Here is a 20,173-nt window from a genome sequence, read left to right as displayed (position 1 = left end):
GTGTATACCAAAAAGTGTATACCAAAATGTCTTAAAATCGACATCCATCTGACCTATTGTTTTATGTCCACCGGATTTGAGAAGAAAGTGAGCCTGTGGTGTAAGTGAGCCTGTGGTGTAAGTGAGCCTGTGGTGTAGCCTTCATTCTGGCACAGCATCCAGTCTAGCTCACAATGCTTTTTACCAGGTTTCCTTTTTAAAATGTTTATTTTCGCTGGCCTCCGTTTCATTTAGTCAGCCTAATTTTTGACCTTCCTACTACGGTTAAAAATTCCAATAACTTGAACGGATTAGGATCGAGACAGTCTGGACCGTTGATTTTCTTAGTGGATTATCTTCACAATAAAACAAATAATTTAACCCATTGGTCAAAATGGTTTTTGATTGGACACCCTATAGCCGGGGTACTTAGCCTAGGAGGCCCCGCAGCCTGCTGGTTTTCTGTTCCACCTGATCATTAATTGCACACACCTGGTGTCCCGGGTCTAAATTGGTCCCTGAGTAGAGGGGAACAACTAAAGAAATGCAGGGGAACTGGCTTCAAGGTCCAAAGTTGCGTTTTGAGGGCATATGGCATGAGTTTACTCCTACCTGTAAAGATATGTTGAATTCTAACGATGCACATTGACCTATTGCCTCTAATGTTGACCCTGAATACCCTGTTCTATGTTGAGTGACTGAGGGCCATATCTTTCATATAGATTTTAAGACTAAACAATTCTAAGGACATAAACTTGCGGAGGGAGTTTATTTTTTTTTTATACAGGATAACCGATTTTGCATTGATCGTATGTTTCCTCTGCGTGGTAGGACCCTCGCCTGGGGACGGCTTCCTTCTCCATGTTTGGTTCTCTGGGAGCAGCAGTGCAGGTGGTCCTCATCCTGTACCTGATGGTGTCGTCTGTGGTGGGCTTCTACAGCTCTCCTCTCTTCACCTCCCTGCTGCCCCGCTCTCAGGACACCAACCTCACACAGATCATTGGGAACTGTGTCTCTCTTCTGGTCCTCAGCTCAGCACTGCCGGTCTTCTCTCGCACTCTGGGTAAGAGCCCTCCCCGTTCCCCAGGTTGACTTTCTACATTCTTGTCATCTCGTATGGTTGAACAAAGAAAAGAGATGCGTGACCCCCACAGTTGTATCATAATACCCATGAAACCTAGTGGTCAAACAGGGAAATGGTTCCAATTGTTTTCCCACCATAAATGTTTCCTATAGGGGATTTTAGAAACACCTAAAATAAGGGCTGTGTTTCCTGTCGGCTTACCCTGACATGACGTTTTGATTACCATGTAAATCTCTCTCGTACAAAGGTGACTTATCAATTGTTTTTTTCTTTATTTAACCTTTATTTAACTAGGCAAGTTGGTCCAAATTGTTATTAACAATGACGGCCTAGGAACAGTGGGTTAACTGCCTTGTTCAGGGGCAGAACGACAGATATTTACCTTGTCAGCTTGGGGATTCCGATCTAGCAACCTTTCGGTTACTGGCCCAACTAGGCTACCTGCCCTCACACCCAGGGTAAGCCTACACGAGAAACAGCCCTTGTTTCAAGTGTTTCTAAAATCCCCGATTGGAAACATTTATGGTGTAAAAACAATTGGAACCATTTCCCTGTTTGACCACTAGGTTTTTGGGGTTTTATGACACCACCACTGTGGGGCTCTATTGCCTACTGTAATTAGACTGAGATTCTCTGGTTGTAGTATCATATCTGAACACAAGAGGGCATATGTATGCAGTAAATCACTATGAACACTGTGACCTTGGCCATGGTCAAGTACTGTGCTTCAGAAATGCACCCTTCTTTCCTTCCTCTCTTTAAGTATTCACAGATCTGAATCGGATGGATTAGTGAAAGGAATATGGATTTGAACTTTATTTATCCATGGGGTGGTGACGATATGCTGAGTAGTTTTTATAGTGTCAAACTAATCACATTCTGTCTCTTACCTGTTCTTCAGGGATCACACGGTTTGACCTCCTGGGAGACTTTGGGAGATATAACTGGCTGGGGAATTTCCACATAGTGTTCTTGTACAACATTCTGTTTGCCGGCCTCACCTCTGCCTGCCTCATCAACACTCTCACCTGGGCTGTGCAGGGAGAACTCATACGTGCCTTCGGTACGTAACGCAATCAAGTATTTATAAAGCCAGGAATATGTCTATGAACCTGATTACCTGCCTTTCTATGTTTAGATGTTCGAGTCCATACTTTTGTATAACTTCACATCTTCAACTTAAAGTCATGTTTAAATTGACTACATGATTTGTCCACCTATCTTGGCTGTAGTCGACTCCCACAATCCGTTTTTGGATATGCATCTTTCTTAGGTATTTGGTAGTCGTATTGTGTTACTTTCATTATGCAGTAGAAGGGTTGTGCCAGCTGCCAATAGTCGGTGTGTTTTCAGAGTGACTGAACTGTGAGCTAGCTTCCAAGGTGTTCTCTTCCCAGCTCTGGGCCTGGCCATGTTTCCCAATGGGTTGGTCTCCTTTCCTCAGATAGAAAGGACTATACAATTCTCTCAGGAAAGAGGGGAGTAGGAGTCCCCTAGGGGCCTGTGGGCCTGGCCGCTGGGCCCCCTCCCGGGCCCCCCACACACACACACTCGCCCTCTGCCCCTCCACCCAACAAACAGTTCGGCGCGTAGAGCCGTGGACACGCACCCCCTCCTCACGGGATAGATAGCATCTCTCCTCAACCGCTACCTCCCCAACAGCTTTTGTTCTGTTCTGTGATTGATGGACTTTCTTTGCACCCAAACTAGCCTTTTTTTAAAATACTTTATTTTTCTCACACACTGTCAGTGGTAATCATGCCATTTCGTTCCACTGTCGGTGTTAACCGTAAGTGTTGTATGTCTCCACAGGTCTCCACAAACTTCCTCTGACAGTGTCCCGCACAACCATCCCCCTCAAACTCCTCCTGGCAAATGGCCTGTCAAAGATCCAGTGACTGACATTCCCTTGACCAATCAACCGTGATCTTTAATCCTGACTGGGACCTGAGCCCCCTGGATAGCATTCCCATTGGACCAAAGGCACCTTGTCTTCAGTCCTCCAGTCAATCTGTGTCTGGATCACCAAAATGAAGAGACCGGAGTGGAGGATTAGAAGTGCAGATTGGACAATGACGCAGTAGAGCTCTGCTCACTGACCAATACAAGTTGACTTGGGGAACAAACTTAAACGGTCTCGCTTTTTCACTACAGTACTGGGGTGCTATTGAAATCAATTCTGGAACTGCTAAAATAATCTAGAACTGAAAGGGATCTTATCAGGGTTTTTGGGTCATGGCTAGAAGGGGTTCAACTATTGTCAGATATTACTTTTCGTAGCAGGTTAGGAGAATTAGGTTAAGGTTAGGAGAAGGGTTGGGGTTAGTTAAAATAAAAAATAAAAATCTGCTTTTGACGTTAATTTGAGAAAAGCTGGGTCCCTTCTAGCCATGACCGGGTTCTTGTTGACCTTGTGACATCATACAGTTCATCCTGGATGTCCAAATGCCTTATGAGAAACTCACAATGGGTTCGAGAGGTGGCGGTGGGACCGACTTACTTTGCTCTTTGGACACGCACGTGTAAAAGTCAGCAAATCTATTTTTGGAACATTACGTTGCAACTGACATTTCCTTTTCCTGATCAGGGGTTGAGCGGTTGAGTCCTCTCTGCCTCCCCTCTCCCCACGCCTTCCTCTCTCTCTCTCATGTAAGACTACTATTTCTGGGCCTCACTCCTTTGAATCCCACTTCCATTTCTTTTTAAGACTCCTTGTCTGTCTGTAATGGTGTTGTGTCCGTTAATGAGAGGATGTTTTTAAACCTGCGTATTTTACATGCCTTGACCTTCACATAGTGGAGGAAGAGAAGGGGACAGGACAGGGTTGTGTTCATTTATATTATGGCTTAAAGCATTTTGCAAAAAAAAAAAGAGCATTTCAGTTCTCTTCCATTTGGTGCCGGACGAACACAACCCAGGATTTGTTTTAAACTGATAACATTGAATTAGTGAACAATGTATGAAAAGATACCTGAACACAAAGGGGAAAATAGACAAGGGAGGTTATTGGTTGTATAATGGCATTTCTGTTCCCTTTAAAAAAAAAAAGAAGCATTAAGGAGCTTCCTTAATGCAAATTAACACTCGTGTGTCCTGCCTTGGACCAGTCATACTGTGAATAGCTTGTTAATGTTCAAGTGCAATACTGTTTACGCTCCATTGCCAATTCCCATGACGTGTTTTTCCTCAACTTTTATATTCGAATAATATAAATTAATGATCTCTAGAGGTTTTTATTTTAGATCTCTTTTATCGTGATCCTGTGTCGTGCTTTTCCTTTGCTGTATCAGCATGTATGTTAAGTTTGTTTTAATTGTTGTTATTATTATTAGCAGGACAATCAGTTCCTTTCTCTGTCACCAGCAGGGGGCAGGGTCTCCCAAACTCACCGGCAGCCTTCTGAAACTTGCCCTAAGGTTCCACCAGAGAACCTTCCATCCTTAGTGCAATGGTTCTGTTTGGTCAGTCATTGCACACAGCGTTGACTCATTTCATGTCGCGTAAACAAGTCTTTCGAGTCTATTGTTTGGGGAGCAAACAGTTTATGGTTTACTTTTAGTGCTCTAAAATGTTTTGATGTTGTAAAATATGTATTTTTTCATGAGCCGTGAAGAAAAGGGACAATGTAATACATTTTTCTATACATAAACTGTCTTGTCTGATATCTATGGATTGGTATGAGTAATAAGACTGTTACAGTGCAGTTATATAGTAGTTTATCTATACATGATCAGGTCTCATTATCCAGCCCATCTGACTTTGTGGGCGTTTGCTGGCACGGCTGCCCCCCTCCCTGTGCGGTTTACGCCTGCCCCCCCGTGCTGTTTACGTCACCCCCCGTGCTGTTTACGTCACCCCCCGTGCTGTTTACGTCACCCCCCGTGCTGTTTACGTCACCCCCCGTGCTGTTTACGTCACCCCCCCCGTGCTGTTTACGTCACCCCCCGTGCTGTTTACGTCACCCCCCCCGTGCTGTTTACGTCACCCCCCGTGCTGTTTACGTCACCCCCCGTGCTGTTTACGTCACCCCCCGTGCTGTTTACGTCACCCCCCGTGCTGTTTACGTCACCCCCCGTGCTGTTTACGTCACCCCCCGTGCTGTTTACGTCACCCCCCGTACTGTTTACGTCACCCCCCGTGCTGTTTACGTCACCCCCCGTGCTGTTTACGTCACCCCCGTGCTGTTTACGTCACCCCCGTGCTGTTTACGTCACCCCCGTGCTGTTTACGTCACCCCCCGTGCTGTTTACGTCAGTGTCCCTGTCCCACCACCATTTGTTGCCTTGCTTTAATCAGGCCCAGAAGAAAGCCGTTGTATTTTGGCCCGTCTGTCATCGGAGGCCGTCCCTGATAACGCTATAACCAACGTTTCCTCCACTCGGATGCCACCGCCAGATAAACCCCTCAAAAAAAAGGCCAAATCAAGAGGAGAGGCGACGCTCTCGCTTTCTCTCTCACCTCCACCCACTCCCCCTTTCTTCCATCTGTTTTCCTGGCATATTATTCATTTCCTCTTTTGGAGGCAGAAAAAGAACCCGGTTCTGATTCATTACTCCTTGATTTTTGTTTGCGTTTCTTTTTCTTGTTTTCTTTTGTTTGATGTTTTTTAAATGAGCTGTCTTTTTGTTTTTGTGTTGCCTTTTCCTCTGCTAAAAGGGAGTTTAAAGTCTAAATGTCCCCGTAATGCTACTTACAGTACATATCAGAGGCTTGGTGTGCCCTGTGGGTTGTAGGCACACACGCCACCGAGACATGTCAGTTAATGAATACAGGATTGATATTAATTAGGTTTGTTCTGGGTGTTTGTGTGGGAGTCTGTCTGTGCATCCACTTGTTCTGTTCACATTTCATTGACCCCCTTCTTCCCCCCCACACACACTTAACCTAATTAATTTAGTGAATGTGCAACCTAGACTAGTGAAATTGTTGCAAAGCCACAAGTAATGGCAACTCTTGTTCGTCACAATAAGGCGTTTTGAGTTGCTGCGTTAAGATTCTTAATTCTAGGATATTGAAAGGATTTGATAATTGGGATTTTGTATTACAATGTCATAACTTGGAACAACTGGCAGAGAAGGAAAGCAACCAGATCAATGCTCTAAGTGTTCCTGCAAAGATCACATGTTAACGCCTTTCAATTGAGCTATGAAAATGTTGGACAATTTGGTACTATTATAGTCTAGATTAAACATTCTGATAAGTGCTAGTCTAGAAATGGAAACAAACAATTCTCTATCCTGGACTCTAGAGAACCATTTTCTCTCCATATGGTTGCGATACATATACACTGAGTGTATAAAAGGGTTTAAGCATACCTTCCTGATATTGGAATCCACATGGTGTAGAAAGCGTTTCACAGGGATGCTGGCCCATGTTGACTCCAATGCTTCCCACAGTTGTGTCAAATTGGCTGGATGTCCTGTTGGGTGGTGGACCGTTCTTGATACACACGGGAAACCTGAGTGGAAAAACCAAGCAGCGTTGCGGTTTTTGACAAACTGGTGCGCCTGGCACCTACTACCATACCTCGTTCAAAGGCACTTCCATTTTGTCTTGCCCATTCACCCTCTGGATGGCACACACACAATCCATGTCTCGATTGTGTCGAGGCTTAAAAATGTAACATCTCTCCCCTTCAACACTGATTTTGAAGTGTATTTAACAAGTGACATCAACAAGGGATCATAGCTTTCACCTGGTCAGTCTGTCACAGAAAGAACAGGTGTTATTTTGTTCAGTGTACAGTCAGGTCCATAATTATTGGCACCCTTGATTAAAAATGATCAAATAAGACTATACAATAATGAACTACATTGCGCCGTATTTGTTGTTTTGGCTGATCTTTATCAAGGGTGCCAATAATTGTGCATCTGACATGCATATAGCCTTTGTGTTTGTAATGCACTGAACTATGCGCTCCACTGAACATGTTGCCATTGACCCTGAACTTAAACCTCACCTTATGTGTAAACAAACACAGCAAGAACTATGCCATGAGGTCTAGGTCTGGACTCACCCAATTCTTTGTTGAAATACTAGTTTGTTATTTACTGAAACACTGAGGAAGTTTGATATTGTAGTACTGTCTGTATGTTTTAGTGTTTTTCTCTAGTCTAAATACCTGGCAGTTGGTTTTAGTTGTAATGAAGGTTCATGGGTCAAAGGTTGGTGGTTGCAACGCTGCTCCTAAAAATTCACTGGAGAGAAGAGGGTGCGGATTTCACTTTTATTCTCTAATTTGTGTCGCCACCCACCCAGAGCTTACTTAAAAAATAAAAATAAACAAATAAATTACTTGGAGGTAAGTTGACTGTCTCAACCTTGATTCCACTGAAACGTGTGACGTTAGAATAGCACCTCCCAACAGGAAAATAAAGAGCCTTGATACCGTAGTGCAGGGGCTGCCCAGTTGGGGTCTCAACTTACTGTTGCAAGTTAGAATGGTAGAACACAAAAGGTGCAATTTTGAAATGTGGTTGTGCGTCATCAGTTTCTCTGTCAGTCACTGATACACAATTAGCCCATGTCAGCTCGCATAGTTTAGCGGCCAGCTTTCTAAACAAATGTAGCAATCTAAAATGTTTTATCGTGGTTGAATTACCAGCCGTGGGGCCCCCCATTTAGTTTTGTCAGCTATGGGGTGGGAGGGGTTGATGTTGGTACGCAGACCCGTGAGCAACTGCACCCCTTCATGTGTTTTTGTGGCCCCCACTCTCATCAAAGTTGCCCATCCCTGTTGCAGTGGCTCTGCAATCAAAGAAGTGTCACGTTCAGTAATGTAACTAAATACACAGCATTTGACTGCTAGTTCAGCATCCATAGGACCATATCGGAGACAAAACAGGAGTGGGGAGACGGGCAGCGTGTATAACGGGATAAGATAGGCTATCTTTATTGTCAAAACACAAGAATGAAGGGGGGAGAGAGATTAGCTTTCCTGACAGCCGGCCGTTTGATGTGCGTGCCAAAGTGCATTAGGGTTCTATTCTTCCCGCTGTTAGCTGACTGGCGACACACAGAGCTGCTCACAGGAAAAGGCGAGACTTTCATGCTAATCAACTGATAATGGCGGTCACACTGTCCGTTTGCCACGGCTGGACTGGCGGCAGGCGGACCCTCACCCTGCGAGCACACTCGCGGCACACTTCCTTCACACACTGGACTGGCGGGCAGGCAGGCCTCTGATCCATATATACGTCCATAAACCATCAGTAAAACACATGAGCATCTAGTAGAAGTGGACTGACGTTACACACAGTAAATACTCAGGACCCTGATTCAGCCTAGTCTTGGACTACAAAGTTAAAGATTCACCATTGAGTATGTTTTTTAAATGTTTTTTTTTTCAGTCCAGAACTAGGCTTAAATCTCTGCCTGGGTAAACCAGCCTTTAGAATGACAGAACCCTTGAGGTGGGTAGCAACCAACTCATTCAAGGGGACACCTTGCTTGATGTCAGCGATCTAAACGATGAAGCTGTGTAGAGTGTGGTCATACATAGGCCTACTGTATGGTGTGGAGGACAGCTGCAACTGGTATAGTATCAGGTATAGATAGAGCTCTATATGACTTATTGTTATAGAAGTATGCATGATCTCCGACCTGTTTGTTTGGGCCAGGAAGTTCCACCCTGGCCTGCTATTGTCCAGTCTGCTGTAGCATCAAGTCCCAACAAAGTATGTAACTATAGTGTATGTGTTTGTGTGCTTGCGTACACCTGTGTGTGTGTGTGTGTGTGTGTGTGTGTGTGTGTGTGTGTGTGTGTGTGTGTGTGTGTATAGTGCATTTGTAAAGTATTTAGACCCCTTGACATTTTCCACGAGCCTTTTTCTAAAATTGATTAAATTGTTGTTTTTTTACATCAATTTACACCCCATAATGACAAAGAAACACATTTTAAAGACTTTAAAACTTTTTAATATATATTTGCTATCACATTTACATAAGTATTAAGACTCTTTACTCAGTACTTTGTTGAAGCACCTTTTGGCAGCAATTACAGCCTCAAGTTTTCTTAGGTATAATGCTACAGGCTTGGCACACCTGTATTTGGGGAATTTCTCCCATTTTTATTTCTGAAGACCCAGTCAAGCTCGGTCAGGTTGGATGGGGAGCGTTGCTGCACAGCTATTTTCAAGTCTCTCCAGAGATGTCCAATCAGGTTCAAGTCTGGGCTCTGGCTGGGCCACTGAAGGACATTTAGAGACTTGTCCCGAAGCCACTCCTGCATTGTCTTGGCTGTGTGCTTAGGGTCGTTGTCCTGTTGGAAAGTGAACCTTCGCCCCAGTCTTGAAGTCCTGAGTGCTCTCGAGACGGTTTTCATCAAAAATCTCTGTACTTTGCTCCGTTCATCTTTCCCTCGATCCTCACTAGTCTTCCAGTCCCTGCCGCTGAAAAACATCCCCAAAGCATGATGCTGTCACCACCATGCTTCCCCGTAGGTATGGTGCCAGGTTTCTTCCAGACGTGACGCTTGGTATACAGGTTTAAGAGTTCAATGTTGGTTTCATCAGACCAGATAATCTTGTTTATCATGGTCTGAGAGTCCTTTAGGTTCCTTTTGGCAAACTCCAAGCGGGCTGTCATGTGCCTTACTGAAGAGTGGCTTTTGTCTGGTCACTCTACCATAAAGGCCTTATTTGTGAAGTGCTGCAGAGATGGTTGTCCTTCTGGAAGGTTCTCCCATCTACACAGAGGAACTCTGGAGCTCTGTCAGTGACCTTTGGGTTCTTGGTCAACTCCCTTACCAAGGCCCTTCTCTCCCGATTGCTCAGTTTGGCCAGGCGGTCAGCTCTAGAAAGTGTCTCGGTAGTTCCAAACTTCTTCATTTAAAAATGGAGGCCACTGTTCTTGGAGCTTCAATGCTGCAAACATTTTTGGGGACCCTTTCCCAGATCTGTGCCTCGACACAATCCTGTCTCGGAGCTCTACATACAATTCCTTCGACCTCATGGCTTGATTTTGCTCTGACATGCACTGTCAACTGTGGGACCTTTCCAAATCATGTCCAATCAATTGAGTTTACCACAGGTAGATTCGAATCAAGTTGTAGAAACATTTCAAGAATGATCAATAGAAGCAAGATGCACCTGACCTCAATTTAGAGTCTCATAGCAAAGAGTCTGAATACTTATTTCCATAAGGTATCTGTTTTTATTTTTAAATGTGAAAAAATTATAACCTGTTTTCGCTTTGTCGTTATGGGGTATTGTGTGTAGATTGAGGAAAATTATTTTAATGAATTTTAGAATAAGGCTGGAACGTAACAAAATGTGGAAAACGTCAAGAGGTCTGAACTTTCCGAATGCACTGCATCTACAGTGAGTGGAGGAACTGTGCTGAAACCTGGACTCAAACAAGAGATTCACATAGCACATTGGGGGCAATGACACAATGGAAGCCCATTCATTTTCAATGAAGAAAGCGAAGTGGGTGGGGAACCCTGGGGAGATGTGAACCGGGGGGGACCAAAGTTGGAATAAGCTTAACTTTTATTCAAATACTCTGGTCAATCGCAACATGTCAATCGACGCTCACTATAGTTTCCAGACCCTACTGGATTGGCAGCTGATACTTAGCACTACCTAGCATGCTTGCTAGCACCAACATGAGGGAAAAGCAAGCATGGCTATCCAAATTTACTTGTTAAAAAGAATCTTGGCTTGAAGGGATAGATCAGTTCTGCCTTAACCAACAACTGCATAGCAGATTCATTGCCTAAGTAAAAACAACTAAAACAGCTTAGGAGCTGTGAAATCAGCAAACGGCTCCCAGCGTTATACCTATTGTGGACATGTCCATTGGCTGCCATGAATGGCATTAGTAATAACCCCATGCATCCTTGTTACAAGTTCAAACAATGGAATGTTGATTCGGCCAATATAAATCCTTATTATATGATTTTCAATTTGAAGTGTCATTATTTCTATATAGCCTACACTTTCTCGTTCTGAACTTCGGGGGAGGCTTTGTGACAATAGACACAGCATCAGCCGCTCTGCCCAAAATCTGCCCAAAACACCAGCTACCCGGTGAATGCTTGATCATTTTTGAATCGGGGCCTTAAACATGTTTATGTACACATGACACCTGACCACGCGTTGCTTGACAAATACACTGTGATTAGTGGGTTCTTTAAGGTGAAGGGCATCCAGTTTACACACAGAAATCCAGCTTCACTGTAGCAGCCCTTTCTTTCTTGCTCTCCTACACACACACACACACACACACGCACACACCACCCTGCCTCTTCCTGCACTGATAACAGACAAGGGTGAGAGACAGTATGACAGGGTGGTGATTCAGTTTTAACGAGGGGGCCAGGGAGTACAGTGTCAGCTCCTTGACTTCCCCCCCAAACGCTGGCTGACACACACACACACAAGTACACACCCCTCCCAACGGCCTCTGCAGGATCCACTTCCTCAGACAGTGTCTGTTCAGCTCAAGAGACAAGACCAACACTTCTTTAAGATGTCAAAGCCAGCATTGTTCAGACAACATAACTGCTGCTGCTTTACAGTAACTAGACGACATCACAAACAAAGTTATGTTTGAGGAAGTATTTTCCTGAATTACTAATAGCTTCACGCAAACCAGAAAAACGTGACAATGTGACATGATTGTTTTTGACCGTGAGCCCCATGTGCAACACACCCATTGGAGATTAAAATAAAGATGTTGTAGTCTGTCCCTAACCCAGGTTGAATCCCAAATCAAATTTGATTTGTCACATGCTCCGAACACAACAGGTACCTTACCGTGAAATGCTTATTTACCAGCTCTTAACCAACAATGCAGTTAAGAAGATAGAGAATCAAATATTTACTAAATAAAGTACAAATATATACCAAATAACAACAATGAGGCTATATACAGGGGGTACCGATACTGAGTCAGTGTTCGGGGGTACAGGTTAGTTGAGGTCATTTGTACATAAAGGGTCTATGCATAGATAAACAGTGAGTAGCAGGGGGGGGGAGTCAATGACAATAGTCCAGGTTCCCTAAATAATGCACTACTTTTGTACAAAGGTAGTGCACTACATCGGGAATAAGGTGCCATTTGGGACACGCACCCTGTCGTCCCGGCAGGAAAGATCTCGTTTTCTGTGCTGTGGCTGTGCAGGAAACTCAGCCATTCACCCAGCCATATACTCCCATCCTGAACTGGGCTGGGGGAGTGATCGAGCCTGTTAAGAGCCAGGAGGAGGGAGGGCATAGAGAGAGGGAGGGGCACCACCACCACCCCCGAAATAAAAACGAATAATAATTACTTTATTTCCATCTCAAAACACACAGATGTTTGCTTCCTTCCTCTCCCTTTTAATGTCTGATGAGATGAAGTCACTTTTCTTTTTGCCAACCACGTCCCCCCCAAAAAAAAACAATATCAATATCGCTGATTTGTTTTGGTTCATATGAAAGGAGTTTCTTCTTTTGATTGAGCCGGACTGTGGCATTCCCTACACTTGTCACTATGTACTGTGATATTTCTCATAGGCGCGTCTCGGCCCAGACGGTCCAGCCCTGGACTTTCCTCCATGTTGATCATAAGGACAGGAAGATGGAGTTGGCAGTCCCCTGACTTCCATTCCTTCAACATCTTCTCCAACCAACGTCCCTTGCGTTCCCTCCTTGGCCCGTAGCTCCATCATCTCAGTTTAAGTCTCTCATATCCATTTGACAATTCAGAGAAATCACAACTGTACTATATTCACTATTATCCTGTGACTGTGTGATTGATACCTATTACATAAAATGTCTCTGTATCTGGTTGAAATAACCTTTTGCATGCCGGGAAAGAATGAGAGGCACATGAAAGGGATGTATCAATATCTATGGGGGTCATACACAATGTGTCATAGGCTGAAAGACTAAATTGTTAGAGGCAGCACAGGGCATTATAGTACAGCAGTATTGTACAGCCAGTATAATGTATCCACTGGCAAACAGTGTTCAGGAAATTTTCCAGGAAGCTGGAAGGATCTGGTAATGACACACTATGGCCTCTGACCTCTAACCTGTTCATTTAATATTCTATAAATAATAAGAGGTATGAGACTCGTGGAGATACTGACATTTAGCATTTCTTAATCACCCCTTTTCATTGTGACAGTATCTTTCCCCTTTTTATGACTCCCAGCTATTGTTCGGCGATGGATAAAAATAATATGCTGGTATAGCTAGCAGTGGCTGGGGCCGGTGTCTTGGGTGAGCTGGGTTCAGGGTCTGAGGAGGGCTGGGGGGGGGCACAGTGTCAACCTGGGTCTCAGAAAACAAAGGAAGGCAACTCTGGAAGTCTGAGAGAGACAGTTGTGTGTGTGTGTGTGTGTGTGTGTGTGGCAGATATAGGACTGGAGTGACTTTCTCCTGCTCTTACTCAGCCTTTCTGTACAATACTGCTGTACTATAATGCCCTTTCAGCCTTCCATCTAGGCTTTAATAAACCAATAAGAGAGTGATAACAGTGGTGGGGAATCCCTCCAATGATGATCTGTGGACAAAAAGCATATCAAGTTTATAGGGATATCAGGATGCTTATTGATGTTGGAAAGTTAGACATATCAGAGTTTTACTTCAAATCTAAAACTGGGTAAATGTGCAACAAGGTATATTTTATTAAGTTATACATGGTTAGTTTATTGTTTAAGTCATTTCTGTCCGATGATTCTGTGATAAATGTGTTGTTGAACAAGTAGGCTAGTAGTCCCACTGGTTCACCTCTACAAATGTACATAATAAGTTACCAACATCACCATAATGCGTAGGCCTATACGAGGTTATCTTAATCTCTGCCTCTAGAGGGGAAAATCCCGGACACCTACTGTATAACAACAAAGTCCGGCAATAACGTAAGTGGGCTAATCATGTATCGCTTGTAAACTTGAATTGGAGGCGTGTGCTTTCGAAGTGGGAGAGCGCATAGGAAGGGAGGGCAAACTGGTCCACACACTAATAAGAACCCAATGGCTGGGGCACCGCGGACAGGAGCGCTTCAACGAGACACGAGAGACAAGTAGACGGACAAAACCTCTCGAGGTGCATTGCTGAAGGCAGACATGGGATGAGGTTCAAAGAACGCCACTGAGAATTCGCAGGGCAGATATTTCACAGATAAGCAAAAGTGAGGTGCGAGTCAGGTTTGCGCATCGCTACTGAAGTGCCCGGGGACTGGAGAGAGAGGCAGTAGGTAGGGTGACTGGACGCACGAAACACCTGCTTGGTAACAGGTAGCCTACCTCCAACAACGGATAAGGATGAGATCTATTTATTTTTCATGAATTGTGAACAGAATAAAAGGATGAACATTCTGGAAAGGAAAATAGTTTAAATGTCAAATTATTAAGGAGAAGCAATTAACAAAACAAACTATATTAGAAAGATATTTTTTTTTAAATACAGTAGTGAGTAGAGAATGTATTAACTATGAAGTTAATTTAAAAGGATCAACATGGGTTTTGCAGAAGAACTTCGTTTACATACTTTCGGTGTGGATTCTGATCCATAATGGCCAAACTTTCTCTATAGAAACATTATAACTCCATTACATCCCATGATCTAGAATGGACCACCACCAAGATTTGACCACCATCATTCAAATGCTGTCAGGTGCCTGAAGCGGGGCTTGCTCAGCGGGCACGGTAGGTCAGTGATACTAGGGACCCAGACCCAGAACTCTCCCCAATGAAGGTGTCCTCCTGGTGGGTAAGCCTGGCATGGCTTGGCCTGCTCGCCATCTTCACATGGAGCTCCATGGTCCAGGGGTGCGGGCCAGGCCCTGGGTACGGCTTCCGCCATAGGTCCAGGAAACTCACCCCCATGCCTTACAAGACCTACTTCCCCAAACTTTCTGAGAACAACCTGGGTGCCAGTGGGAGGTCAGAGGGCAAGATCACACGCAACTCAGAACGCTTTAATGAACTGGTGTGTAACTACAACCCTGATATCATCTTCAAAGATGAGGAGAAAACCCTTGCTGACCGCTTCATGACCAAGGTAAGACTGGTTCTTCAGAGACTGGCTCAGACAGTGTGTGTGTGTAATGGTTAGCCAAGTTCAATTGTCTGATTGTACACAAACTGTAACTACTTCTGTGCCCCATGGGACCCACTTGGTGTCCTTTCACTTCATCCATGTTGAAGACTGTGTGTACAGTAAGTGTGGTCAGTATAAGGTACAACTGGTTCAGACTTCAGACAGTGTGTAATGGTTAATCTAGTTCAATTATCTCCAGGTTTAAGTTTGATTTTATATTACATTTACTGTGGGATCACTTCCAAGGTGACAGACCCACTTGGTGCACTTTCCATTGACCCTTGTAACTCACTGGTCACTTGTGACTGTGCGGCCCTGGTAAAGTAATGTAGTTAGTATTAGACAGGCCAGTAGGTCCCTATCATAATAACATAGATGGAGGATATTCCTTCAGTGCAGGGAAGCTGGTTCCCTGTGGCAGGCTCATAGGGGAAATCCCCCTACTGGATGATTGATTAACTACAGCAGGTGGTGGTATACACCGATGTACGTGTTGCTCTCTTCTCTAGTCTGATAAACTGGTTATTAAATGAACTTCAGTTTATCTGTGTGTCATCCCTACATTTACAATTTTAATTACCTCATGAAAAGTTGATCCAATAGTGGCTTCACTGTCATGACCTCTGTATTAGACAAGTTACTTATTTTTCATCAAATAGATCCAGTTCCGGGCGTCCATTTTTAAAATATTTAAAAAAAATTCACACTTCCCCTCTATCTTAATAAGATGGGGGGAAATCAGGATGTAATTTAATATGACTCTCTGGAGAATGCGCTCCAACTCGTGATCATTTCCCCTTAATCTTTAACCAAAGTCTTTGTTGCTTGGTAATAAAACGATTCCTCTGGTTCCACTTGCCTGCTCCGTGTATGCTTACCAGGAGGGATTCATAGGTGAGGCCAGGCAGGTAACCTTGCGTAGTGTACATTAGCGTCAGGTATGCAGTATGAACATTTAAAATATTATCAGGACTGGCGAACTGAAGTTGAGAGACAGTCACAGGAACACAGACCTCTCTCATATCTTGTAGCTGACCTCTTTAGAATATCAAGGAAGCCACAGTGTGATGTTGGCATTTGGAGGTTGTGGAACAACAGACATATTGTTATTGCTCTCAAATGGCTGGTAGACTCTCCAGACAAAAAGGATGTCAAAGAGGTTCTGCGGCTGTCCCCATAGAAGAACCCATTTTGGTTCCAAGTAGAATTCTACCTGGAACCAAAAGGGTTCTACCTGGAACCAAAAGGTGTTCTTCAAAGGGTTCTCCTATGGGGACACCCGAAGAACCCCGTTTGGTTGTATTCTCAACTTCTGATGTCAAGTGAGAATCGATGAATAATAGGCTACAAGAGGTCGTGGGATATTTCAAGTGTACAATAGGTCTGCTGTAATCTTCAAACTAGTTGTCAGATTTCTTAAAATGCACCGTCATTAGGAACGTCAATACCATCCTTCACAATTGAGCATAACAACGTTTCTTATCAAAGTAGGCTACTCTACACTGGTGTGGTGATGCTTGGAGTCCTTTGTTGGCTTCTGACTGGTTGTGTATGATGTGAATCTATGTTCCTTCCTTTTTTTGAATGATTGTACAGTATTTGTGAAGGAAATCTGTGGTCCAGTGTGTGCATACCCTTCTGATGCCCAGTCTGAGGACCAGCGTGTGTGTGCATGTGTGTGTACAGTATGTGTGCATGTGCCCCTCTCTCTGACCAGATGTGAAAGACGTTCTTTGTGTAGGGTTTAGACACTCAGAGGGGTCGCCTATACAAAATTCTCGCCTGCTGAAGTAATGGCACCGTCGGAAAAGCCGACTATTGTAGTTCAATAACAATGAATCGCCTCTCTTCAATGGCATGGCGAGAAAAATGTAGCCAGTTTGTTTTTTGTCCCTCGTTCTTTTCTCACTCGGGCTGTCACACTCTCAAGTGCATGCCCCATACATTCCTCCCCTCTCTCTCTCTCTGCCCTCTCACTTAGTCTGAACCTGGCCTCCTCGCTGTTCAGCATCTCTCTTGCTCTCTGACTCCCTCGTTCTAAAATATGGTTTAAAAAAAACCTCTCTGTTCCAACTCGCTGGTAACTGGGACTTTCAGGAGCCGATGCGTAAGAGCCTAGATTTTAGCCTCTGACGTGACATCTCACAAAACTGCTATTGTGTGACATTCAAACATAATATCGTATGCATCACTGGGTGTAAGAGTCATGATGTTCACATTTCTGATCAAAATGTCTCAAAGGTGACACAAAGACATCATGACTAAAACCTTCTGAACTAGAGAACGGCCTTGATTATTCCCTCACCCTGCAGAAAAAGGCCAAGGAATGTTCTAGAATGGCTACAGTAGCTTTGTGTTCTTATGCTGATTGTTTGAGAAAGGTTGGAGAAGGGCGGCAATGGCCTTTACAACCACTGAACACAGGAGGGGAAAATCTGATGATGTCAATGGAGACAAACGTTACCAAAGTTATTCTATAATCTAGGCAGAGGTGATAGGAATACAGTCAGTTACTGAAGTGCTGTTTTATTTGGTATTGCTTTTACAAGGGGTTGAATGTGACTGAGTGAACAGTCACAGTGGGTGAGGTAGACAGAGGGCTCACAGCCACGTTCGGTCTCAAGCAGTTCCATTTCTCCCGTTAATGAATGATTCAACCCGTCTCTGTTGCCTCAGCTCGAAGGGGTTTCATACATGTCGATAGTCCTAGAGTCGCTATCTACATTACGCTGAAACTACTTGTCAACAGCCTCGTAATTCTCATGAGAATATGAGTGCTAATTGAATTGAAAGCAATCATGTTGAAAATGAATTACTATTGACATGCAGTATATATATACACTGTAGTTATTGTGACGGCATATTCTCTACTCTGTCAGTGTTTATTTTTCAAACTCATACAGTATATATACACTGTAGTTATTGTGACGGCATATTCTCTACTCTGTCAGTGTTTATTTTTCAAACTCATACAGTATATATATATATATATATATATATATATATAAGTGTTGCTCCAAATAAACCCTTACTCTTATCAGTAGCATTGTATTGAATAGTATCATATTTGATTCCTTCAATGCCTCTCCATCCCTCTCTCCCTGTCCCTCAGCGCTGTAAGGACTGCCTCAACAAGCTGGCCATAGCGGTGATGAACCACTGGCCTGGGACGAAGCTGAGGGTGACAGAGGCCTGGGATGAGGATGGCCATCACCCCCCTGACTCTCTTCACTATGAGGGGAGGGCCGTGGACATCACAACGTCGGACCGCGTCCTAGACAAGTACGGCATGCTAGCCCAGCTGGCTGTGGAGGCTGGCTTCGACTTTGTGTACTATGAGTCCAAGCACCATGTGCACTGCTCTGTCAAAGCTGGTAAGTCAAGTAGGCCTAATAATCGGCATATTTAACACGACAGACATCACCATCACATTGCCTGTGATTTGCTTTAACATGTACACCCCCCCCACAATCATATATTATAGATTAAGATTAATATAATAACATTAGTCATCTGAATCTTATTATATCACATCAAGTAAATAGAGTGTTTCAGTCATCTGAAGCCTTTCTTCATTGACTTGGATTCCTCCCTTCAGATCACTCCGTGGCAGTGGAGAAAGGGGGCTGTTTCCCCGCCTGGGCCCGGGTGAGTGTAGCCGGAGGCGGACAGAAGACCCTGGCGTCCCTGGAGCCTGGAGACAGAGTGTTGGCCCTGTCTGAGTCAGGACACGTCGTCCTCAGCCGTGTCCTTCTATTGCTACACCAGGACCATGAGAGCAGGTCCACTTTCCTCGTCCTGACCACACAAGATGGCCACCGCCTTGCCCTCACTCCCCACCACCTGGTCTTCCTGGCCCCCCATTACAAACTCCACCACAGTGAGTACCAGGCTCGGTTCGCCAGTAGAGCCAAACGGGGAGACTATGTACTCGTCCATGGAGCAGACGGTCGACTACAACCATCTCGGGTCGTTTCGGTATCACAGGAGGAAGGGGTGGGAGTTTACGCACCCCTGACTGAACACGGCACTCTGTTTGTGGATGGGGTGCTGGCATCCAGCTATGCACTTCTAGAGGACCACAGACTGGCACACTGGGCATTTGGGCCTCTGAGACTGCTGCTCTCGGTCATCCAGCTAGTTCGGGGGGAGGGCACACAGGGGGCGCAGGTCACAGAAGCAGAGAGAGGGCACACGGAGACACCGCCCAGTCACTGCAACACTCACCAGAAGAGCCTGAGAGTTTGGGGGAATCAGAACCTCAGCAGCCCAGGCGTGTATGTGAATACAAACACTTCCGACAGACAGAGTCATTGGACCTCTGTACCCAGAAACAGAGACATTGAGGGAGGGAACTGTGACTCCGTGCCAGATAAAGTTCTGAGTGTGCACTGGTATGCTAGGCTGCTACACCGGCTTGGACAGATCTGTCTAGACCCGGAGACATTTCATCCCTAATATAAAAACACACTGTAGTTACATTTACACCGTGTCCTACCAAGATACATTTCCACTATAACGCTCATATTCTTTTGCCCCATCTCTTACTGCTGCAACCTCATTTTAAACCTTATGCACTGAAAGGGCATATTTGCATCTTACTCACCGGTATTTGCATCGTAATGTATTTATATATTCACATTGTACCTCCTCTTTTACATCCATTAAATGTGTTAACGGTTGTTTGGTTATGGTGAATGAAGAATCGTCTCGTCTTGAAAAGGTAATGCTTAAAATGGGTCATAAAATGCTTTTACACAAGTTAATTCCTGAGAGAAACAAACTCGCCATAATAACTACTGCATCAGCATAAAACGTTTGTGTGTTGTCAAGAACCCATTGTATATGTATCTAATTGAGATAACATCTATAAGTCAACAGACAATGTGGTTTTCCTATATACTTTATTATTCTAAAACAATGAGGAAATATGAGTATGTACCAGAAACAATCAAATATTTATTTTTTGTACTTTCTGAATCATAATGTATAAATGTAGCAATTTATAAAACGCAACATGTAAATGTGTTGGTCCCATGTTTCATGAGCTGAAATAAAAGATCCAAGAAATGTC

The 20,173-nt window shown here is 44.2% G+C and overlaps 2 protein-coding genes across 3 annotated transcripts in view; both read left to right on the top strand.

Moving 5' to 3' along the window:
- The window catches only part of LOC112221710 (limb region 1 homolog-like protein), a 33,883-nt gene extending 29,921 nt beyond the window's left edge, over positions 1–3,962 (top strand). For both annotated transcript variants that reach the window (XM_024383963.2, XM_024383962.2), the window contains 3 exons: positions 811–1,042; positions 1,965–2,126; positions 2,876–3,962. In XM_024383963.2, the coding sequence (XP_024239731.1) occupies positions 811–1,042; positions 1,965–2,126; positions 2,876–2,961 (480 nt within the window). In that variant the 3' untranslated portion in view covers positions 2,962–3,962. The remainder of the gene's footprint in view (positions 1–810; positions 1,043–1,964; positions 2,127–2,875) is intronic.
- Positions 3,963–14,013: 10,051 nt separating this feature from the next.
- On the top strand, positions 14,014–20,173 carry dhh (desert hedgehog signaling molecule). The gene is made up of 3 exons (XM_024383965.2): positions 14,014–15,060; positions 18,212–18,473; positions 18,698–20,173. The coding sequence occupies exons 1-3, from the start codon at positions 14,749–14,751 to the stop codon at positions 19,555–19,557; spliced, it is 1,434 nt and encodes a 477-aa protein (XP_024239733.1). The 5' UTR covers positions 14,014–14,748; the 3' UTR covers positions 19,558–20,173.

Source organism: Oncorhynchus tshawytscha, linkage group LG22 (genome assembly GCF_018296145.1).
Source record: "Oncorhynchus tshawytscha isolate Ot180627B linkage group LG22, Otsh_v2.0, whole genome shotgun sequence".
Classification (NCBI taxonomy): Eukaryota; Metazoa; Chordata; class Actinopteri; order Salmoniformes; family Salmonidae; genus Oncorhynchus; species Oncorhynchus tshawytscha.
Note: the sequence above shows the minus strand (reverse complement) of the source record. Positions and strands in the feature narration are given on the sequence as shown.